This window comes from Pelodiscus sinensis, chromosome 3, assembly GCF_052426305.1.
Source record: "Pelodiscus sinensis isolate ZL-2025 chromosome 3, ASM5242630v1, whole genome shotgun sequence".
Lineage (NCBI taxonomy): Eukaryota > Metazoa > Chordata > Testudines > Trionychidae > Pelodiscus > Pelodiscus sinensis.
The window spans coordinates 58,198,540-58,222,769 of record NC_143054.1 but is presented as its reverse complement, the minus strand read 5'-3'; the positions used below and the strand labels follow the sequence as shown (position 1 = coordinate 58,222,769).

The 24,230-nt window shown below is 45.8% G+C and overlaps 1 protein-coding gene across 1 annotated transcript in view; it reads right to left on the bottom strand.

The window, feature by feature from the left end:
• Positions 1-24,230, bottom strand: part of PHIP (PHIP subunit of CUL4-Ring ligase complex) — a 308,497-nt gene that overhangs the window by 108,539 nt on the left and 175,728 nt on the right. The window contains exons 20-22 of the mRNA XM_075923789.2: positions 22,881-23,004; positions 12,887-13,027; positions 7,110-7,186 (exon numbers count right to left, since the gene is read on the bottom strand). Coding sequence (XP_075779904.2) covers positions 7,110-7,186; positions 12,887-13,027; positions 22,881-23,004 — 342 coding nt within the window. The remainder of the gene's footprint in view (positions 1-7,109; positions 7,187-12,886; positions 13,028-22,880; positions 23,005-24,230) is intronic.

Here is a 24,230-nt window from a genome sequence, read left to right as displayed (position 1 = left end):
GCCCGCAGGGACAGGCGGGTACCCGGAGCAGTGAGGGTCGGCGGAGTGGAGCAAGACCCAGGGCGGGCTGTGTAACCCGAGAGCAGGGGCGTTTTGGGGTACCGACCCCCCCTGCTACCACTGAGAGGGCACCTCTCAGTGTCAGGGCCCTGGGTTGGGGTCCGGAGAGAGGGCGGGCCCGGACCCCCCACTCCGCCCGGTGACCCAGAGTCAAGTGTTAAACTGAGCGCAGCCTAGGGGCAACAGGAGGGGCGGCAGCCCGGACAGGCGGCCCCGTGACACGTGGTGGAGAATGTGGGCAGTGGCGGCCCTGTAACGGAGGGCACAGGAGGAGAGGGGCCTCGTTTTTCTTTCGGTCTTGGTCCCTTCCCCCTCTTCCATTTCCATTGCCACCCCAAATAGGTTGAGGCACCATGGATGGGGACAAAGTCGTGGAGTGGCTGGTGGATAGCCAGCGTCAATTACAGAGCCAACAGACAGAGGCATTGCGGCAACTGACAGCCGAATTTAGGGAGCAGCAGAAACAGCTAGTTCGGGAGCTGAGGGATGGGACAAGGCCGGCGGGACCCACCGACGAGGGGGAGGAGGACATGACGGGCCCAGTACGATTACCCATCAGGCTCGCCAAATTGGGGGAGGAGGACGATACCGAAGCGTTCCTAGTGACGTTCGAGCGGGTGGCCATAGCGGCCCGTTGGCCCCAGGAGCACTGGGCTACGATACTCGCCCCCTACCTATCCGGCCCGGCGCAGCTCGCCTACCGAAGCTTATCGGACCGCGACGCGTTGTGCTATTACAAGGTTAAGGAGGCGATCCTCGACCAGATGGGCATTTCCCCAGAGACGTACAGGCAGCGGTTTCGAGCAGCAAAGTACGGAGCGGGGGAGCGCCCCCGAGCGGTCGCCCAACGGATCCGGGAAGCCGGGCTGCGGTGGCTGGAGCCATCTAATAAGACAGCAGCCCAGGTGGCGGACCTGGTGGTACTTGAGCAGTACTTGCAGGTGCTCCCCGCGGAGGGCCAGCAATGGGTACGCCGACACCTGCCCGGGACTATGGAAGAAGCCGTGACGCTCATGGAGCACTTCATGGCGGCCGAGGCACCAGTAGGACACGGCAAGATAGGGTCCGTGACCAACCCGGTGGGTCGGGGAGACCCCAGCCCCAGAGGGAAGGAAGGGCGGGGCAACACAGGGCCCAGGGCCAGAAGCCCCCCAACCCGAGGGCCGGAACGGCGATTAGCCCCAGTGTGGCGCGGGGCCGAGCACCGCGAGAGAGTGGAAGCACGGACCGGGGCCGAAAGGGGCACGGAAGAAGCATCGGGCCCCCAAGTAAAACCGACGTGCTTCCAGTGCGGCCAGGAGGGCCACTTCCGCCGGGAATGCCCCATGATGGACTGCACGTTCGGACAGCCCAAACCCCAGAGAGGGCCGCGATCGGAGGTAAGCCGGGCCCGTATAACAGGGCAGGTACGCCTAAATGGGGAGGCAGTGGAGGCCGTACTGGACTCGGGGTGCGGGCAGACGCTAGTGCGGCGAGACGCGCTAGGGAAAGGGGTGCGCACCCGAACCCCGGTGTGGATTAAATGCGTGCATGGGGACACTAGGTCGTACCCCACGACCTGGGTGAAGATACACGACGGGCAACAGGGCGGGGATCTGCGAGTAGCAATAACACCCCGGCTACCCTGCCCCGTGTTACTGGGCAGAGACTGGCCCGGACTGCGGCGGCTCCTGGGGGAATGGGACCCCCGCGACCAGGGAGGCACGCACGAGGCATGGGCCACCCAGGAGGAGGACGCGGGGCCACTGCCCCCGCAGGAACCGGGGAAGGGAGAGTCATTGGCAGCCCTAGAGGTCGATAAGGGTGACTTTCTAGTCCTACAGCGGGAAGACCCGACGCTACAGCACGCGTGGGAGAACGCACTGAGCACCCCGGGGGAGGGCGAAGAGGCCGAGCAGAGGCCCGGGCAAGGCCCATATTTCAAGATCCAGGGGGATCGGCTGTATCGGGTCCCGGGGCTAGGAGATGGGGCAACCCAATTGGTCGTGCCGAAGGCGTATCGGTGGCGGGTGATGGAGATGGCCCATAACAATCATTGGGCAGGGCACCTGGGGACTGAGAAAACGCAGCAACGGGTGCTCCAGAGGTTTTATTGGCCAGGGGTGTACCAGAACATTAAGGATTTCTGCCGGTCGTGCCCGCAATGCCAACGGACCTCTGGGGCCCGGGTACCCCGAGTCGCCCTAGTGCCCATGCCGCTGGTATCGGAACCCTTTGAGCGAATAGGCATGGACCTGATAGGACCCCTGGAGCGCACCCGGAGGGGGCATCAGTACATTTTGGTTGTAGTTGACTACGCGACGCGTTATCCGGAGGCCGTGCCCCTACGCAAGACCACTGCAGCCGCGATAGCCGACGAGCTCGTAAAGATGTTCGCCCGTGTTGGACTCCCAAAGGAGATTTTGACCGACCAGGGCACGAATCTGGTGTCGCGGCTAATGAAGGAGCTATGCAACTGGCTGCAGGTGAAGAAGATCCGCACCGCAGCCTACCACCCCCAGACGGACGGCCTCGTCGAGCGATTTAATCAAACTTTGAAGGCGATGCTACGGCGATTGGTGGAGGATGATCCACACGATTGGGACAAGCTGCTACCGCCCCTGCTCTTCGCGGTACGGGAGGTACCACAGTCATCGGTGGGGTTCTCGCCGTTTGAACTATTGTACGGCCGGCGGCCGCGGGGTATACTAGACTTAGTGCGGGAAGGGTGGGAGGAACAGACGTCCTCCGCACTGGGGGCCGTCCAATACGTAATTAAGCTACGGGACCGTATGAGGACCATAGGGAGGTGGGCACGGGAAAACCTGGAGAAAGCTCAAGAAACCCAAGCCCGCCACTACGATAGGGGGACACGGCCGAGGACCCTCAGTCCGGGTGACCCGGTCTTGGTGCTGCTGCCAGCAGGAGAGTCCAAGCTGTTGGCCAAGTGGCAAGGGCCGTACCGGGTCATTAAAAAGATTGGAGAGGTAGACTATGAAGTCCAAGTGGGGGGTAGGCACCGTCAAAGCCAGGTGTACCACATTAACCTATTAAAACGGTGGGTACCACGGGAAGAGCCCCTAGCAGAGGCCTTGAGTACAGAGATCGAGTTTGGGCCTTGGGGCGAGGAAGAGGTCACCTGGGCAGCTAGCCCTGTGGGGAGGGAGCTAAATCAGGTTCAGCAGGGCCAACTACGGGCAGTGTTGCAACGGGCAGCGGCCAGCCTAACGAGCCGACCTGGGAGAACGAGCCTAGTACAACACGAAATCACCACGGAGCCGGGGAAAAAGGTTCGAGACCCAGTGCGCCCCATCCCCCGGAAGTTGTGGGACACAGTCCAAAGGGAACTGCAGGACATGACACGGTGGGGAGTAGTGGAGAAATCGCGGAGTGAGTGGCGGAGCCCCATCGTGCTAGTGCCAAAAAAAGACGGAGCGACACGTTTCTGCATTGACTTCCGTAAGCTGAACGCCGTGTCTAAGTTTGACGCGTACCCCATGCCCAGAGTAGACGAGCTGCTGGAACGGTTGGGGCAGGCAGAGTATTTGTCGACAATCGACCTCACAAAGGGGTATTGGCAAATACCCTTAGCACCGGCAGCCCGAGAGAAGACAGCGTTCGCTACCCCGTTTGGGCTTTTCCAATTCGTCACCATGCCATTCGGGCTGCACGGCGCGGCAGCTACATTCCAGCGGATGATGGACGAGATATTAGAAGACCACCGCGAATACGCCACGGCATATATAGACGACATTGTCGTCTTTAGTAGGACCTGGGAGGACCATCTGCAACAGCTGGAAGCTGTCCTGCGGGCGCTCCAACGAGCAGGACTCACGGCAAACCCCAAGAAGTGCCAATTCGGAAACAGGGAAGTATCGTACCTGGGATACACGGTGGGGAGGGGGCGGTTAAAACCACTGCTGGACAAGGTACAAGCCATTAGAGACTACCCCCGACCCCACACCAAGCGACAAGTCCGCCAGTTTTTAGGCCTCGCGGGGTATTACCGGCGGTTTATAAACCACTTTGCCTCACTGGCGGCCCCGCTAACAGACCTTACAAAGAAAGATCGCCCTCAAAGGGTGGTGTGGACGCCCCAAGGGGTGCGGGCCTTTGAGGCGCTCCGCCAGTGCCTGATGTCAGGGCCAGTGTTGCGGCCACCTGATTTCGAAAAACCGTTCATATTACAAACCGATGCCTCCGAAGTGGGGCTCGGAGCGGTCCTCGCGCAGGAGGAAGAGGGCACGGAGTACCCCGTAGCCTACCTGAGCCGCAAGCTGTTCCCTAGGGAAAAAAACTACGCAGTGATTGAAAAGGAAGCGTTAGCCGTCAAATGGGCCATAGACTCTCTGCGCTATTTCCTTACAGGCAACGCCTTCACGCTGGTGACGGACCACGAACCCCTGAAGTGGATGCAGACCATGAAGGACAATAACGCGCGGATAATGCGGTGGTATTTAAGTTTACAACCTTTTCGTTTCGAAGTCAAACACAGACCCGGCAAGGACAATGAGAATGCAGACTGCCTCTCACGGTTGCCGGGTGACGAGCAACCGGGGGTGTAGGAACTTTGCAAAGGGGGGAGGTGTGTGACGGGGTGGAGCAACCCCGCCACTCGAGCGAGGCAGATGGGGCCGCCGCGGAGCCGGCAATCAGCGCGGCAGGCCCGAGCGGGGGCGGAGGGACACGTCATCACGCGGCGCCGGGGCGCGCCGGTGATGACGTCGGGAGGGCAACGCCAGGGACGGCAAGGGGAGGGGGGATAAAAGGAGCCGGGGAGGCCAGGGGAAGGGGGGCGGAACCGGCGGGGCCAGCGGACCCGACTGAGCAGGAGCCAGCGGCAGCGGGGCAGGAGCCAGCGGCAGCGGAGCAGGAGCCAGCGGCGGCGGAGCAGGAGCCAACGGCAGCGGGGGTGAGACCTGCGGCAGCCAAGCCAGCCGGAGGAGGGGCCCGAGCGAGGGAGGAACAAGCCACGGGAGCCAGGCAAGGAGGCAGCCGAGGCAGCGGGGGGCCCGCAGGGACAGGCGGGTACCCGGAGCAGTGAGGGTCGGCGGAGTGGAGCAAGACCCAGGGCGGGCTGTGTAACCCGAGAGCAGGGGCGTTTTGGGGTACCGACCCCCCCTGCTACCACTGAGAGGGCACCTCTCAGTGTCAGGGCCCTGGGTTGGGGTCCGGAGAGAGGGCGGGCCCGGACCCCCCACTCCGCCCGGTGACCCAGAGTCAAGTGTTAAACTGAGCGCAGCCTAGGGGCAACAGGAGGGGCGGCAGCCCGGACAGGCGGCCCCGTGACACCCTGTCACAAATTTCTACCACAACTTCAGCAAACACCACCTGTCCATTTAGCACTCTGAAGAACACACACACACACACTCACTCTAAACACCACAAATAGCTTCAACAATCATATATATATGAAAAGCACAGATTACTAAACACACCAAGAAATCAATTATGTACAGCCAGGCCCTCAAATACCACAGAATATGCAAGGAGAAAGTCTGGGATATACACTTTAACATGCTTAAATCCCCCTTCACCAAACAAAGACACTCCACCAGAGAAGTAGACTACACCATTCAAGACGTCCCCCAAATGCTCGGGAGAACCTACTTCAATGAAGAAATACCCCTCCCCGCAACTACACAAACTTAGCTGTCATCTACCATTTCATACAGGAACCCATACTCATCAAACAACCTAAAACCCGTACTCAATGGGGACCCCAACATGAAAGAAATCTTTCCTTAACTCCATTTTAGGCCTTCAAAATAATCCCAAACTCTCCGAGCTCATGACCAGAAGCCAACTACTCCAAGATATACACCAGACACAGCCAAAACATCACATGAAAAACCTGCAGACATATCTCCACTGCTACAAGGATCAAGACCCCACCTAACACACCTTTCAAAATCTGTATCTGTCACAATATTTGATATACTTCATCCAGTGCACTAAATGCCCCAACAACAATAATATGGGTGACACCAATCACTAAAGTCTCAAATGAACACACACAAGGAAATGGTAAGACAAAACCACATCAAAACCAACCAAAACCAGTGTGGGTGAACATTTTTCACAAAGCGATCATTTAATAGCTGAAGTATCTACCCTTGTCCTCAAAGAAAAGCTGCAGAACACCTGGGGACTTAAACCCAACCTTTTTTGTCCAATGACTACAGTGGTATTAACAGGCCACTACCTTAAATAATGCCTTTACAATCTGTGCTAAATATTTATGCTAAACAATTTGTTCCACCCGGTATTCTCCTATGATGTTGGCAGTTCCTTTCGAAGACCTGAAGAAGAGATCTGTATAAATCAAAAGCTTGTTTCTCTCACCAACAGAGATTGGTCCAATTAAAGATTTTAACTCACCCACCTTTTCTCATATAAACTGGTATTTATATTTTCTTTTGTTATCCTTTTTTGTCTTCTCTCTTTTTCTCCTTGTTTTTTGGCTGAAACTATTTTGTTCTCTTGCTTTTTGGCTCATCTCTTCTGCTAACTACTTCCTGTTCATTTCCCTAACCATTTGAAAGCTGCCTGCTATGGAGCAGAGTCCCTATTTCTCATTTCATAGTTGCACAGCTCAGTAAAGCAACTTTGACCAGTTGACTACTGCCTACACCTGACAATCAATATATCTGAGCTGCTCCCAAGACTGGCCGCATTATGGTTTAGTGTCAGAATAGAGAGAGAAAGCAGGCAGTTTTCAAGGAATTGCCAAAAGCTTTACCTGAAAACTAAGTATCTTTCTATGTTCCTGAAGTTCCTTTTCACCTTGTCACATCTCCAAATGCTACTTTGGATTAATTTAATTCCTCTTGAAATTGTATCCCGCCCCCCGCCATCAGCCCCAAAAATGTTAAGTAACATTTCTAGAACAATTAAGTTTAACAAGTTCCTCTGAATTTGTTTAACACTCAAAATCTGTGAGACTGTTTTCATATTTTTAAGTTCTTAAATATTTTCTTTCCTTATGTGCACAATGCTCATTAATGCGAATACAACATGCAGAGAGGTGGACACAATCCTTAAATGTAGTACTATATTATGTCACTTACCTAGAACTGCCATCACTGTGCCATGCTTTCTCTTCATCTTCTGATGTTCCACCACTAGCCACAACTGCTTCTCCTTCCTAACAAGAAAATGTTAGCTGTTTAATTTGTCGTGTTAAACTGAAAACTATGATACACTTCATATTTGACAGTGCCATTGTAATTCAAAGTCTGTGAACATTTCCATTAGAAGCCTACCAGGGGCTTTTAAGTCAACCATTAAATTCAAGTTTAAGGTGGTTTAGAAGAATTATCTGCTATTTAAATAAGGTAACAACAACAAATGTATAATGTATGGAGGACCAGTCTAGAGCACAATAAACCTATAACTGTGGGTTCTGCTACTGACTTGCTGTGACCTTCAGAAGTCACTGAGGGTTTCTTTATCTTGGAACAATCAAGACAGTATTTCTGAATTAAAAAAGGTTATTTTAAAGTGGATTTGTTAAAATGTATTAAACCTCTGAGTGAACACACTCATAATTTAGTTTATCTTAACTCAGTGAATTCCACCACTTGAATTCTGAATACGACTGTCCACAAAGGCTTTAATGGAGAGCAGCTAATCTACTTTAAATCCACACCTTGGGTTAATTTGGATTAATTTGCCTGAGCGTCCCCAGGTACAGCAAGTGGGGGCTGAGTCACCTCCTGCCACCCACCACCAGTGGTTAAGCAATTAAACAAAATGATTGTTCTGGGCAGTCTTTATATCCCTACTTAAACTAGAATGTGAGTAAAAATAGTTTTAAAAAAAAGATTTAAATCTATTAAAGTACCAATTCTAAGTGCTGTATCATAATTATGTAGCTCAAATTTCAAGGATGAAGAACAAGACTAAGTTAAAGCACACATACAGATATTCATCTCGTTTTTAGTCTGTTTCTATTATGAAATAGCTATAAAATGTATTATGGAGTTTAGTGTTTGTTGAATCAATTTTCAATTCAAATATAGTGAATTAACAAGACTTTTTTTTTTTTTAAGTCAGATATGTACATCCCCATAAGGGGTTTTGTAAGACTACGTGATACTTTCATTCCCACGCGCTACCAGAAATAAAGCTTGTGCAGGCCACATTCTGTCCTAAGTTACATTAGTGCAACTTCTTTGTATTCAGGGGTAATGCACAGATGTAATAGATGAGATTTAAAATCTGTAACTGGAATTTGTTAATAATTAGAGAAAAAATAAAATCCAGATTTATGTCCCATCACTGCATTGAATCTGCAGTTGTAATGAGTCAAAAGCCTTTATTTCTGTCACTGAAGTTGGTATGACTAATATTTACAAAATGAACTCTGTAAAAGGGTGCCATTGTTACCCAGATGCCTTTCAGAGATCATCTTGAAGTGTTTATCAAAAATCAAGGGAAGTCTAAGACAAAAGCAATACTGGTCTAATCAACTGCAGCACTAACAAAGTGACCCACAGTTGAATGTTCAGTTTTATCTCCATATATCTTGGTTCTTAAAATATAACCTACCATGGTGTTATCTAATCAACTCTTTCTCCAAAGGTGGACCCCTCCAGAACAATTTGGGGGCACAATAATACAAAATAAGGCAGCGTGCAAATGCCGTTTCACTAGTTCAATTAATCAGAATATCATTTATTTTGCAACACTTGTCTACCCTTCCCCTTCCACAATACTTCTCTTTTAATCTTTTATGTGAGGAGTGACCAGCCTAAACTTAAGAAGGAGCCAAAATTCACCAATGCACATTGCCAAAAAGCAATAATTATATGCAGGGCTCGACAATTAAGGCAATCTACTCGCCTGTGGTGAGTAGATTTTAGCCCGGCATGGCAGCGTGGCCGGTGCATGCGCAGCATGCGGTTCCACGCAGCTGACAAGCAGGGCTCACCGCCGCTTGGCGAGCCCTGGTTATATATCACCAGCCCTGATCACCTCCCCACCACCACTCTTAGCACTTCCCGCCCACTGGCAGCCCCACCGGTCAGTGCCGCCTCCTCCTTTAACTCCTGCCCACTGTGATCAGTTCTTTCTCAGAGGGAGCCACTGGAGAGGGTAGGAAGTGGCAGGATCCTAAGGGGAAAGGGCCTAGAGCTAAGGGTTGAACAGTGAGTACCCTTCATCCCAGTGGAAAGTTGGCACCTGTAGCTCCAGCCCTGGATTTGGTACCTGTACAAGGAGCTGCATATTATCTTCTGAAGAGCCACATGTGGCTCTGGAGCCACAGCTTGGTCCACCCCTGATTTATGTTATCACAAGCAAAGTAGCTTTCTCTTCTGTTGGAAAACTATGAGTAGACTTTCCTTAATTCCTAACACTTGTTCCTGGTTAGCTACCTAGGTATGTTGAAAGATTTTTATTATGACACGTAAAACTCACGTGCTAATACTCAGGTTGTTTGTCTCTGAATCTGTGCAAGAACTTGGTCTAATTCTTATCTATATCATACAACAGAGTCAGGATTAAATTTAAACACTCAAGATCAATAGGCAGCTCTATACTAATAATTTCCCCTCAATTTCATGTGTCTTTCTAAACAATCAGCTTTTTGTACCTAGACTTATCAGACCATCAGACTTATTTTTGAAAGTCTTTACACACATAATTTACATATATCTAAATCTGGATTTGAGAGCACAGGTTAGGCACATGAAGTTTGTGCGCACACAAAAATCTAAACCTACATTTTTAGGGAATATATTTAGACATATATATGGAAGAGGTATATGCTTTGCCAAAGTGAAATATAAATGTTTACATGCAGTTACAATTTTAAACAGCATGGATTTAAATATGTATTTTAATTGGGTTTTTTTCCCATTTAAATCTTACTGAAAGTAAAATATTTTATAATAGAAATCATAGAAATTACATCATCTGGCTATAAATCATTAATTGTACCCTTATTAAAGCTTATCCCACTTACATATTTTATTCAGATTTCTCTCATTTTATTTTATTATGAAATTTGTGTAATATGATTCCACCTGCATTTTTGCAATTTCATTTCTGTATACTTCATAAAACTGTAAACCTGATATTCACACTTCTTTCCTTCCATATAAATCTTGCTAAACTTGTAAATTCATAGAATCATAGAATACTAGGACTGGAAGGGACCACGAGAGGTCATCGAGTCCAGTCCCCTGCCCTCATTGCAGGACCAAAAATTGTCTAGACCATCCCTGATAGACATTTATCTAACCTACTTTTAAATATCTCCACAGATGGAGATTCCACAACCTCCCTGGGCAATTTATTCCAGTATTTGACTACCCTGACAGTTAGGAACTTTTTCCTAATGTCCAACCTAAACCTCCTTTGCTGCAATTTAAGCCCATTGCTTCCTGTTTTATCCTCAAAGGTGAAGATGAACAAGTTTTCTCCCTCCTCCTTGTGACATCCTTTTAGATATCTGAAAACTGCTATCATGTCCCCCCTTAATCTTCTCTTTTCTAAACTAAACAAACCTAATTCCTTCAGCCTTCCGTCACAGGTCATGTCCTCTAGACCTTTAATCATTCTCGTTGCTCTTCTCTGGACCCTCTCCAATTTCTCTACGTCTTTCTTGAAATGCAGTGCCCAGAACTGAACACAATACTCCAATTGAGGCCTAACCAGCGCAGAGTAGAGCAGAATGACGACTTCTCATGTCTTGCTCACAACACACCTGTTAATGCATCCCAGAACCATGTTTGCTTTCTTTGCAATGGCATCACACTGCTGACTCGTATTCAACTTGTGGTCCACTATAACACCTAGATCCCTTTCTGCCGTACTCCTTCCTAGACAGTCGCTTCCCATTCTGTATGTATGAAACTGATTATTCCTTCCTAAGTGGAGCACATTGCTTTTGTCTTTATTAAACTTCATCCTATTTACCTCATTTCTCCAATTTGTCCAGATCATTTTGAATTATGACCCTATCCTGCAGATTAGTCAAGACCCCTCCCAGCTTGGTATCATCTGCAAACTTTATAAGCGTACTTTCTATACCAATATCTAAATCGTTGATTAAGATATTGAACAGAGCCGGTCCCAAAACAGATCCCTGCGGAACCCCACTAGTTACACCTTTCCAGCAGAATTGTGAACCATTAATAACTACTCTCTGAGTATGGTTATCCAGCCAGTTACGCACCTACCTCATAGTAGCCCCATCTAAGTTGTATTTGCCTAGTTTATTGATAAGAATATCATGCGAGACCGTATCAAACACCTTATTAATGTCTAGCTATACCACATCCACCGCTTCTCCCTTATCCACAAGACTCATTATCCTATTAAAGAAAGCTATCAGATTGGTTTGACATTTGTTCTTTACAAATCCATTCCGGCTGTTCCCTATCACCTTGCCACTTTCCAAGTGTTTACAGATGATTTCCTTAATTACTTGCTCCATTATCTTTCCTGGCACAGAAGTTCAACTAACTGATCTGTAGTTTCCTGGGTTGTTCTTATTTCCCTTTTTATAGATGGGCACTATATTTGCCCTTTTTCCAGTCCTCTGGAATCTCTCCTGTCTCCCATGATTTTCCAAAGATGATAGCTAGAGGCTCAGATACCTCTTCTATCAGCTGCTTGAGTATACTAGGATGGGCATGTCATCAGGCCCTGGTGACGTGCAGGCATCTAACTTTTCTAGGTGATTTTTAACGTGTTCTTCTTTTATTTTACCTTCTAAAATGCAATATAGAAAAAAAGTTTTTGATCTGTATAGGCTGAAATGTATACTGAAATCCTTAACATTAATAGCTTTTGTGTTTATCAATGTTTTAATCTCTGGGCATTATTTAAAATACAGATGTTGACCCAATTTGATCCACTACAGGCAGTCCCCGGGTTATGTACAAGATAGGGACTGTAGGTTTGTTCTTAAGTTTAATTTGTATGTAAGTTGGAACTGGCGTCCAGATTCAGCCGCTGCTGAAACTGACCAGCGGCTGACTACAGGAAGCCTGAGGCAGCGTTGCTCTGCCCCGGGCTTCCTGGAATCAGCCGCTGATCAGTTTCACCAGCGGCTGACTTGAGGACGCCTGGGGCAGAGTAGCTGGGGTGCTGCCGGGTTGGTCCAGTAGCGCCGAGGAGTGGCGCTGCGGGACCAACCCGGCAGCGCCCCAGCTGCTCTACCCCAGGTGTCGGCGAGAAAAGCCTGGTCTGCTGGGGGGGGAGCGGACGCACTAGATGCGCCCCCCCCCCCCCAGCTGACCAGGGAGACGCGGGCGGCAGGACCGCCCAGACGCCCACCTCCTCCACGGCTTTGCTCCGCGTCTCCCTAGTCTCCCTCCTCCCCAGCAGACCAGGGAGAAGCAGAGCAGCTTTTCTCGCCCTGGAGGACGCAGGCAGCGGGACCACGGCACGTCTGGGCCGTCCCGCCGCCCGCATCCTCCGGGGCGAGAAAAGCCCCGTTCGTAACTACGGATCCGACATAAGTCGGATCCACGTAACCCAGGGACTGCCTGTATACGCTGCAGGGAATGATATACAGGTTACATTTGAAGTAGCATTTGCAAGTGTAATTTATATTTCTTCTGAGAATAGGCATTCCATATATCTATATCTGCAAATACTTTATATGAATTACAACACTTTTCCAATTTTTATAATTAAATTTGTAGGAATAACTGAAAAATCGCCAGTGCATTTGTTATTCCCTGAATACCTTATGAAAAGTTAAATCAATATACCCAATTTAAACACACAAAGGAATCAGCTATAAAAATGTTTGCTTTTGAACTTGAGTAACAATATTTAGCATGACAATGTAAATAATTTAACATAGCCTACTGAATCAGAGTCTTACATCTGAAGAACTGTTTCCATTTTCTAACTCTTCAGCAGGCCTGGCAGTTTCTTCTAATGCGTATCTGGTACGGTAATTGTGCTGGTTTGCCTGTTGCTTTCTTGAGTCTCCAGCATCTAATATATGATCATGAGAATGGTTCTATAAGAACATGAAAATTATATTAGAATAATATATACTTAAGTACTAATGATTTTCAGTAAAACTTCAGATTAGTGTTCTATTTATGAATAAAGTTCTAGCACCACTTAGACTTTCTTCTGTTGTAGTGTTAAAAAAGTACATTTCACAAACCATCACAAACCATCAACTTGAGAACAAGGGTCAAGAAAGTCAAATGCTAGTGAACAGCAACTCAGTGAAAACACATGCATAAGGAATTTAACATTCATTCAATATACCCTGGAGCTACTGACCTTCTCAAAAGGAACTTTCTCAAAAGGAAGATTTATCTTGACTTACCAAAAATTTCCTTGATCTTAATTACAAGGTCCAAAGAATGGACTCTCACCCTACATAAATCTATGTAGGCAAAACCAGACCAGCTATACTGAAGAGACTGCCATGGAGACAGGTTTCACTACAATAAATAATATCTTTGTGGACTGAAGGAAGGGCAATCAAGTTGAACTAAATGATACTGAGAAGATCAGAGAAAAAACTGCTACTTAGTTTCTTGTAACTCTTGTCCGTCAACATGTGTTGCTCATGCCCATTCCAAAAGGTGTGCATGCACTGTGTGCACAATCATTGGAAGGGTATTCCATTTCGGCTGGAACCTGGGCTCCAGAACCATCTCCATATTGCACGGTCTCAAGAGCCTTAGCCCAAATTGTATAGCCACATAGCTGTGGGTGTATTATTGCAGCATAGATATGAACAAAGTCTCCACTTGTAAGTATTGCCATATCTTTAAGTTAGGGATATAATAGATTTGAAGAATTCTAACTTGAAGACCTCTTCCTGCTTTTCTATCTCCTGTGGTTCCTATTCTAAATGTGAATATTGTCCCTCTTCCCAAGAAGACACCAAGGAATTGCACCTGCAAGATCTGGATTTGTGCTTCCTAGTTTTAGACTGGCCCCTTCCTGAAGGATCAGCATCTAAATACCCTGAAACAGATGTAAAGGACTGCAGTGCCATCTGAATGTAGACATTAGTACTTCCATTAGTGATCTGAAACTGAGATGGTACAAGTAGTGTTTGGAAATCTCATTCACGAACATCTCACATGTAAGATTATTTTCCTATAACTTCATATTATAAGGCTCATCTGCTACCACCTGAAAGCATTTTCATCATTGACTCTTGTACATTTCAAGGATGGAATGCCGTAGCTGGTTCCCTTCCCCCTCCCATGGAGCTGGAAGCAACTGGCTTTTAGGCCAGCTCTCCACAGCACTCTTTTCTCCTCCCCCCCCCCCCTTCTTTCTGACAGAGGCAGCAAGCAGGGGGAGCAACTAGTTGACCAGTGTGTCGACTAGCCAATAAGCTTTTGGTTATCGGATATTTGACTAGTGGATTAGTCGCTTACATCCCCATTACTAAGTGGAAAAGGAGGGGCTTTGGAGGGGCTTCTGAGTGTAATCTGTGATCGCTGATAGGATCATGAGTCCTAATAAAATACTGTATATAGAGTCTTGCTCAATTGTGTAGCGCTGAACAAATGTGTGATCTGACGCCTAAGTGAGATCTGACGCCTAAGTGATTGCTTTAACTTATGTTTATAATAGGCACATTATTAAGGAAGGCTACTGAGGTCCAGAGTAACCTGGAAGAACATGTTCTAACCCCCGATAGGGGTTGCAGTTTGTGTTGGCAGTAGTAGAGATGAATGCACTCTGAACTCCATTTAGACAAACTTAAAAAACAACAAATGGTCTAGTAGCACTTTATAGACTAACAAAACATGCAGATGATATAATGAGCTTTCGTGGGCACAGCCCACTTCTTCAGATAACCGGAGTCTTATCTGAAGAAGCGGGCTATGCCCTTGAAAGCTCATGATACCATTTACATGTTTTGTTAAGTCTATAAAGTGCTACCAGACCATTTGTTGTGTTAAGTTTATCCTGTACAGACTAACTCGGCTACCCCCTGAAGCTTCCATTTAGACAGTCTTGCTTAGATACAGATTCTCCATTAGTTTCTCTCTCCTTACTTGACAAAGTTTAAGTGCCTTTTAAATGCTTTAGTCCATCTAAGATAAGGCTAGTGCACTTCTGACATCTGAAGTGCCACTTCTTATGATATTTAGGGAAGAATGTGGGAAGATGAATGAATTGGTTAAACAAATAGGGTACTTCATGAAGAAATGTAGGATGTGGTCTTAGAGTAACCTTATTTTTTAAAAAGTTCATGTTTGGGGGTTATGCCAGGAGAGCCCCAAGATCTGCTACACATCTTGTGTATGTGACGGTAACAAAGACGGCCATTTTTATTGATGGTTACATGTTCACTATTACATCTAAGTTTTCAAATGGAGGTCTGGTAAGAGAATGAAGTACTAAACTAAGATCCCATGGAGGTATTGGCACTCTGAGTTCAGGACAGAGTTACCAAACACCTTGCAAGAATTGTTGTGTAATTCAATGGGCCAAGACAGAAAATCTATCCACTTTATGATGAAAGGTTGTGTTGGCTGCAAGGTGTATTCTCAGTGAAATACCTAATTTTCTTTAATTCAAATATGTAATCCAGGTCTAATGATAGAGCAGAGGTGGCATCTCTGTTTTGTTTATTTCAGCACTATGCATGGAATCTTTTCAATTTTTGGAGATAGCTTAAGAGAGTGCAGTGGCACTGTCTGCTGTTTAGCAATACTTCTTTTACCTTTTCTGAGCAAGTCATCTTCTCACTCTAGAAAAATGTAGGTACCTTGCCTCCATGTCTGATGAATTTAAGGGATGTCCACAGAGCTGTCCTGCCAGGAGATGGTTTTCAGTGATGACTAACAAACTGCTCTTTTTGTCATCATGGATTAAATCATTACATTCTGACAGTTCAGAGTAATTTGTGTAATTTGTTTTTGCCATCAAATCTTTATAGTATGCTATTTTGAACTGCAATGTTGCTTACAAATAGGCCTTGTGACCAAAAAGATCCAATTTTTTCCACCACGCTTTACCTTACAGGGTAGTCCACAAATGGTGTTGCTTACCCTGCTTGCTGACCACCTCTACCACTAATAAGTTTGGCTGAAGTGTGAAAATAGAAATTCTACATCCTTCAATGGGATATAGTACTTCTTATCTGCTCTTTTACAAGTAGGGGGAACAATTGCAGGTGTTTTCCAGATGGCCTTGCCAGGATTCATGAGTGCCTTATTTATGGGAAGGGCAATTTAGAAGGATGTTGACAAGAGTAATATGTCCACCAACTTTCATTGTGACTCAGCAACCTTCCAGGAGGATTTGAAACATGTCTGCAATTCTTTATAGATTTGGTGGTGATGGGGGACTTCAACTATCCAGACATATGTTGGGAAACTAACACAGCGGGACACAGGCTATCCAATAAGTTTCTGGACTGCATTGGAGACAACTTTCTGTTTCAGAAGGTTGAAAAAGCTACCAGAGAAGCTATTCTGGATTTGGTTTTAAGAAATAGGGAGGAACTAGTTGAGAACTTGAAAGTGGAAGACAGTATACGGGACAGTGATCATGAAATAATAGAGTTCATGATCTTAAGGAAAGGTAGAAGGGAGACCAGCACAATTGAGGTAATGGATTTCAGGAAGGCAGATTTTGATAAGCTCAGAGAACTTGTAGGTAAGGTCCCATGGGAAGCAAGACTGAAGGGAAAAACAACTGAGGAGAGTTGTGGAAGTATTTCAAAGGGACGTTGTTAAGGGCCCAAAAGCAAACAATTCCGCTGTGTAGGAAAGATAGAAAATATGGCAAAAGACCAGCTTGGCTTAACAAGAAGATCTTGCATGATCTCAAAATAAAAAAGGAGTTGTATAAAAAATGGAAACTAGGACAAATAACAAAGGATGAATATAGGCAAGCAACACGGGAATGCAGGGGCAAGATTAGAAAGGCAAAGGCAGAAAATGAGATCAAACTAGCTACAGGCATAAAGGGAAACAAGAAGACCTTTTATAAATACATTAAAAGCAAGAGGAAGACCAAGGACAGGGTAGGCCCACTGCTTAGTGAGGAGGGAGAAGCAGTAACAGGAAACCTGGAAATGGCGGAGATGCTCAATGACTTCTTTGTTTCGGTCTTCACCGAGAAGTCTGGAGGTGTGCCTAACGTAGTGAATACAAGCAGAGAGAGGGTAAGTTTAGAAGATAGGATACACAAAGAACAAGTTAAAAATCACTTAGGAAAGTTAGATGTCAGCAAGTCACCAGGTCCTGATGAAATGCATCCCAGGATACTCAAAGAGCTGATAGAGGAGGTATCTGAGCCTTTAGCTATGATTTTTGAAAAATCATGGCATACGGGGAGATTCCAGAAGACTGGAAAAGGGAAAATATTGTGCCCATCTATAAAAAGGGGAATAAGAACAACCCAGGAAACTACAGACCGGTCAGTTTAACGTCTGTCCCAGGGAAGATAATGGAGCAGGTAATTAAGGAAATCATATGCAAACACTTGGAAGGTAATAAAGTGATAGGGAATAGCCAGCATGGGTTTGTGAAGAACAAGTCATGCCAAACTAATCTGATAGCTTTCTTTGATAGGATAACGAGCCTTGTGGATAAGGGAGAAGCGGTGGATGTCATATACCTAGACTTTAGTAAGGCATTTGATACGGTCTCGCATGATATTCTTATTGATAAACTAGGCAAATATAACTTAGATAGGGCCACGATAAGGTGGGTGCATAATTGGCTGGATAACCGTAGTCAGAGAGTTGTTAACGGTTCTAAACACTGCTGGAAAGGGATAACAAGTGGAGTTCCTCAAGGGTCTGTTTTGGGACCCGTACTGTTCAATATCTTCATCAATGATGTAGATATTGGGATAGAGAGTACGCTTATTAAGTTTGCAGATGATACCAAACTGGGTGGGTTTGCAACTTCTTTGGAGGATAGGGACATAATTCAAAATGACCTTAGCAAGTTAGAGAAATGGTCAGAGGTAAACAGGATGAGGTTTAATAAAGAGAAATGCAAAGTGCTCCACTTAGGAAGGAACAATCAGTTCCATACATACAAGATGGGAAGCGACTGTCTAGGAAGGAGCATGGCAGAAAGGGATCTAGGGGTCATAGTGGACCACAAGTTGAATATAAGTCAACAGTGTGATGCTGTTGCAAAAAAAGCAAATATGATTCTAGGTTGTATCAACAGGTGTGTTGTAAGCAAAACTCGTGAAGTCATTCTGCCGCTCTACTCTGCACTAGTTAGGCCTCAGCTGGAGTACTGTGTCCAGTTCTGGGCGCCACATTTCAAGAAAGATGTGGAGAAATTGGAAAGGGTACAGAGAAGAGCAACAAGAATGATTAAAGGTTTAGAGAACATGACCTATGAAGCCAGGCTTCATGAACTGGGCTTGTTTAGTTTGGAAAAAAGAAGATTAAGGGGGGACATGATAGCTGTTTTCAAATATCTACAAGGGTGTCACAAGGAGGAAGGAAAAAATTTGTTCCTCTTGGTTTCTGAGGACAGGACAAGGAGTAATGGGCTTAAAGTGCAGCAGGGGAGGTTTAGATTGGACATTAGGAAAAAATTCCTAACTGTCAGGGTGGTCAAATATTGGAATAAATTGCCAAGAGAGGTGGTGGAATCTCCCTCTCTGGAGATATTTAAGAACAGGTTAGATAGACGTTTGTCAGGGATGGTGTAGACGGAGCTTGGTCCTGTCTTGAGGGCGGGGGGCTGGACTCGATGACCTCTCGAGGTCCCTTCCAGTCCTATTATTCTATGATTCTATGATTCTTTTAAACAGCTCCTGTTAAAATCATCTGCTATTGTAGGCAACAGAGGTATTAATGTTTTCATCTGGAGAGGAGCAGGTATTAGTTGCAGGAGTGGCCTCCTGATTTAGGGCCACCTCTGTTTCCTCAAAAATGTCCTTAGGAACCTCACAGAGTTTCACTTCTAGCCCATTGCTCAAAATCAGCAATACCAAAGTCTACTTCACCACTTTTGGTACAGACACCCTCACTGCCTATCCTCCCAACACAGCAACAATTTCTGGTACCACAACAGTTCCTGAAGATGCCATCTTCATTACCAAGATAACTTGGAATTCAGCAATTTCTCTAACATGAGGACTTAGGTATTGCAGCACCAGAATCACTTATTCTCAGTACTGATAAAGTGTCAGTAAATTCAGTACTGTTAAATGTGCCAAGAAATAGATCTGCCCCTCCTCTTTCTAATGAGGAGGACGACAATGAGGGGAGAGATGATTTCCCTCATAGCATTCTTCACCGAACCAGCAATCATCAGAACAAATTTACAGGAACAGTAAGGACACTGTTCCAGCGCTATTACCCAAGATTGGTATGGACATCCATGGTTGTCTTCACCAATTCTATTCCTGCCTTCATGGCCCTATTATGACTTTTGGGTTGTATACAGGCAATAAAAGTACAAGACTTCCAGTACTGCCAGGAGGCTGTGTCTAAACTACATCCCTCTTCTCAAAAAAGAGATATAAATTAGACGCTTCGAAATTGCAGATGAAGCTGGGATTTAAATTTCCCGTGCTTCATTTGCATAATGGCGGCCATGGCTTTTTTTCAAAAAGGGGCTTTTTGAAAGAAAAAAGGCTGTTTCGACGGGGATCGTTCGAAAATAAAACTCTCTTTCGAAAGATCCTGTACTCATTTTTTCAGGAGTACGGGGTCTTTTGAAAAAGGGTTTTATTTTTGAATGATCCCCGTCGAAACAGCCTTTTTTCTTTCAAAAAGCCCCTTTTCAAAAAAAAGCGGCAGTCACCATTATGCAAATGAAGCACGGGAAATTTAAATCCTGGCTTCATTTGCAATTTTGAAGTGTCTAATTTACATCCCCTTTTTCGAGAAAAGGGATGTAGTTTAGACACAGCCAGAGTGGCAATACCATACCGTACTTCTGCACTGCTTCCTTCAGAGGTGGGCAGCCAAAAAATAGCAATCGCTGACTGAGTGCCCAACTTCAAAGGCAGCAGCACTGATATAAAGGAGACCCTACCATACCATGCCACCCTTACTTCTACACTGCTGGTAATGGTGCTCTGCCTTCAGAGATGGGCTCCCTGCCAGCAGCCCCTGCTGTCCAAAGGACTAAATTTGGTACAACTCTACTTATAACTCACCTCACCTTAGACCAAATGATTTCAAAGCCTATCAGCAAATATACCTACCCTTCACTATCCTTGTTACTAGCCTAGAATTTAGTAAGACTAAAGACAGTCATTGCTTGAAAGGAAGGGGGCCTGAAAAAGATACCAATTTTCATCTCAGAGATTCAATAAAACAATGCTGCACCTAATTTTGGAAGGATTTACATAAATCTGAGAATCTGACAGAGATAGGTCATTTGCTTGATGTGAACTTCAGCACCATTCGGGTAATGATGATGTGCATAAGTCATCCTGGACCTCCCTGAGAATGGGGACCTTGTCAACTCATCTTTGGAAATATTTCCCCCTTAGATTGGCACATCACACTTTCCTCAGGCGCTGAGATGAATAAAGGACAAATACACACCTGCAGCCCACTATAAGATAACTAGCCAATTAACCCGTCATAAAACGGGATTTTCAGGTCTCTCCTCCACGTCCTATTCCCTTTCTATCTTGGTCTTCTCTCCTGAGCCTCCGGTCTCTCTCTCCATCTCTCTCTCCCTCTCCCCTCCTCCTACTGCCTCCCCCCGCCTCTCTCAGCTCTCCTCCATCTCCTGCCTCTCTCTCTCTCTCTCCTCCCCTTCCTGCCTCTCACTCTCTTTCTATTCTCCTTCCCCCTCCTGCCTCTCCCTCTCTCTTTCTCTTCTCCTCCTGCATGGGGAGCGCGGAGCCCAAACAGCTGTTTGCGCCGCTTGCTGCCTATGAGCTCCAGCTGCCCCCCAGCACTGATCCTGCAGCCTCCCAGTTGTCCTCCACCTCTACCTCCCCCTCCCTTCTCTGCCCTCGCCCCGGGCCAGGGTCTGTTCACAGCCAGGGGGCGGGGCCTGGAGCCACTGTCAAGATGCACATCACCGCCCCGCTCCCCTTCGCCTCCTGCCGTGGCGCTCGGCTGACTTCTGCACTGCTCAGCCAGGCCGCTGCGCGGAAGCAAGCAGCCATTTGCTCCCCGCGCTCCCAATGCAGCACGGGGATGCTACAAGGGGAGCACAGCCCCCAAACGGCCGCTTGTGTTGCTTGCTCCCGCGTGGCGGCCCAGCTGAGCGTCACAGAATTCAGCCGAGGGCCACGATAGGAGGCAACAGCGCCTCTCAAGAGGGAACAGCCAGCATTTCAGCATTACAGAGTCACAGACATTGGGCTACTATATATGATGACCGAAGAAAGAGCAAAAGTCCTGAGGGATCGGACAATTATAAGAATAAAGTAAATATGGGATATGAATTTGTGTGATTCAAGGCAACCTCTAACTGAGGAAGCTTAGAAGAAGCTTCCCTTTTGAAAAGGTTATTCCAAAATTGCTCACTAGGAGGTTTCTTGCCTCCTCCTGTGAAGGCTCTAGTACTGACTACTGTCATACACAGAAAACTTGGACTAGATGGACTACTGATCTGCTCTGAAATGACAATTCCAGTGTCCCAGTGCTGTTTTGGATAACAATGGCCTGATCAAACTTCTGATACTGAACTGATTTGAACTAAAAAAATCTGCAGGAACCTTTTGACTACTTTCCAAACTGCTAGCTGGCACTCAAGGAGCCAAGTTAAATAAAGCCTATAAAAGGGGAACACAAAATTACTTGTCTTGTAAGGAAAGACATTTTGTAAAAACTCTGATTTTGTGAGGATGCTCCACTATTACCCTGGTGGAAATCATGAAAGAGCACTCAAAACTACTTATACCCAGTTTGGCGTTCTCATGAGCCATTCATGGGCTTTTTCTTAGCTCTGCCTCCAAATCCCTAAGGGACAGCATTTTTGGCTTTTGTTGTAGTCACAATTTTATTATTTCTCCAGCCAACATGTTCCATGGTAGAAAACCCCCCAAAAAGTCTAATTTAAAGAATCACACAGACTCTTCCAAAACACATGCACCTCTTCAAGATCTCTATTTTACAAACATATTTTTTTAAAGGTAAAAAGGATCTGTGATGGTATATCTCCAATTGGCATGAATCTCAGATCATTATCCCCAACCTCACACCATCTTGCTGCTGCTCTTGTCTACTCTGAAGGAATGTTTTTATATTGCCATATGAATCAGACCTATATTTTTAAAGGTCCCTCAAAAAACTGCTTGTAAGAGAAGGTGCTTTTATGGAAAATATTTGGTCACATTAGTAGCAATAGTTTGTCCCTATTTATACAGATGATGAGAGTGGAACTAGCATGGTTAATTTTGGCATAACTTTTCAACAAAAGTTGAACCTTCCATGAAAACCCATATGATGTACATGTTAGAAACATTTTCTTCCAGTTGTACAACTAAAGCAATATATACCATTTTCCATCTGTGACAGCCTCTAACAATAAGATATGCCCTCATGACCAAGATGCATTGCTCTAATAATTTTCATTTGACAGGATTTTCAGAAACACAACTCACTGCTTGTTTGGAATGTGACTAGCTTTCTGTTTTAAGCACCTAAACTCTATTTCCTAGCTTTCACATGTCTGAATTTTGGTGACATAAGAATTCAGAAAGGGCATAAGCTATCACTGAGCAAAACTAAATCTGTGCTAAAGTTATCTGTCACTTAAAAATATAACATGAACGGTCAGGTAGTCTCTTAACTCTAAATAAGAAACAATATATCCCTATTTCCAGTTTTAATTTTAATTGGCATGAGACGTTTAGAAACATCTGTGGACTCAATATACCAAAATAAGTTATATGGTACTTTCTGTAATAAAATATGGATGACTGTTTACCTTAGGGAAAGAAGGTATTTTGTTCTCTCTTGGAACATGGCTTGTAACGTGCTTTCTTTTCTCTTCAGATCTATAAATCTTTATTTCTTCTTCTCCCTTTGCTGTTCTCCATTCCTCCTGTCTACTGGAAGAGAGAAATTAATAAATGTTAATTTTAGAGTTTCCAGAATTAGGACAAAGTCCTATAGTAAGAGACCCTTTTCTTTATAATTTCTGTGTGTGGAATAGAACATTTATCGAAGTCTTATGTTAAACAATAGTTACTTACTCAACAGTGATAGCATTCTTCCAGATGTTGTCATCAGAGTGGATCCTACTATAGGTGCATATGTGTCGCTCATTCACACTAGCCTTGGAATATTCTGAATAGTAGAGTTTGGCAGGGCCATAGGTGTACATTGTGCTTCCTTGAGTTCCCATGCAAGGGCAAAGTGGGTGGAGCGGCCCCACCCCTTTCTCAGAATTCAAAGCAATCAAAAGTTAGGACCCCAAAGAGTTAATGGGAGATGTGTCATAGACTCCACACTAACATAAGAACGGCTGTACTGGGTCAGACCAAAGGTCCATCTAGCCCAGTAGCCTGTCTGACGACAGTGGCCAGCACCAGATGCCCCAGAGGGGGTGGACCGAAGACAATGATAAAGCGATTTGTCTCGTGCCATCCGTCTCCAGCCTCTGACAAGCAGAGGCCAGGGACACCATTCCTACCCACTGGCTAATAGCCTTTTATGGACCTAAGCTCCATGAATTTATCTAGCTTCTCTTTAAACTCAGTTATAGTTCTAGCCTTCACAGGCAAGGAGTTCCACAGGCTGACTATGCGCTGTGTGAAGAAGAACTTTCTTTTATTAGTTTTAAACCTGCTACCCATTCTTTTCATTTGGTGTCCTCTAGTCCTTATATTATGGGAACTAATGAATAACTTTTTTTATTCACCCTTTCCACACCACTCATGATTTTATAGACCTCATATCCCCTCTCAGTCTCCTCTTTTCCAAACTGAAAAGTCCCAATCGCTTTATCCTCTCCTCATATGAGACCTGTTTCAAACCCCTGATCATTTTAGTTGCCCTTTTCTGAACCCTTTCCAAGGCCAAGATATTTTTTTTTTTTTTGAGATGAGGAGACCACATCTGTACACAGTTCTCAAGATGTTGGCGTACCATAGTTTTATACATGGGCAATAAGATATTCTGTGTCTTATTCTCTATCCCTTTCTTAATAATTCCTAACATTCTATTTGCCTTTTTGACCGCCGCTGCACACTATGTGGAAGTTTTCAGAGAACTATCCACGATAACTCCAAGATCTCTTTCCTGATTTATTGTAGCCAAATTAGCCCCAATCATA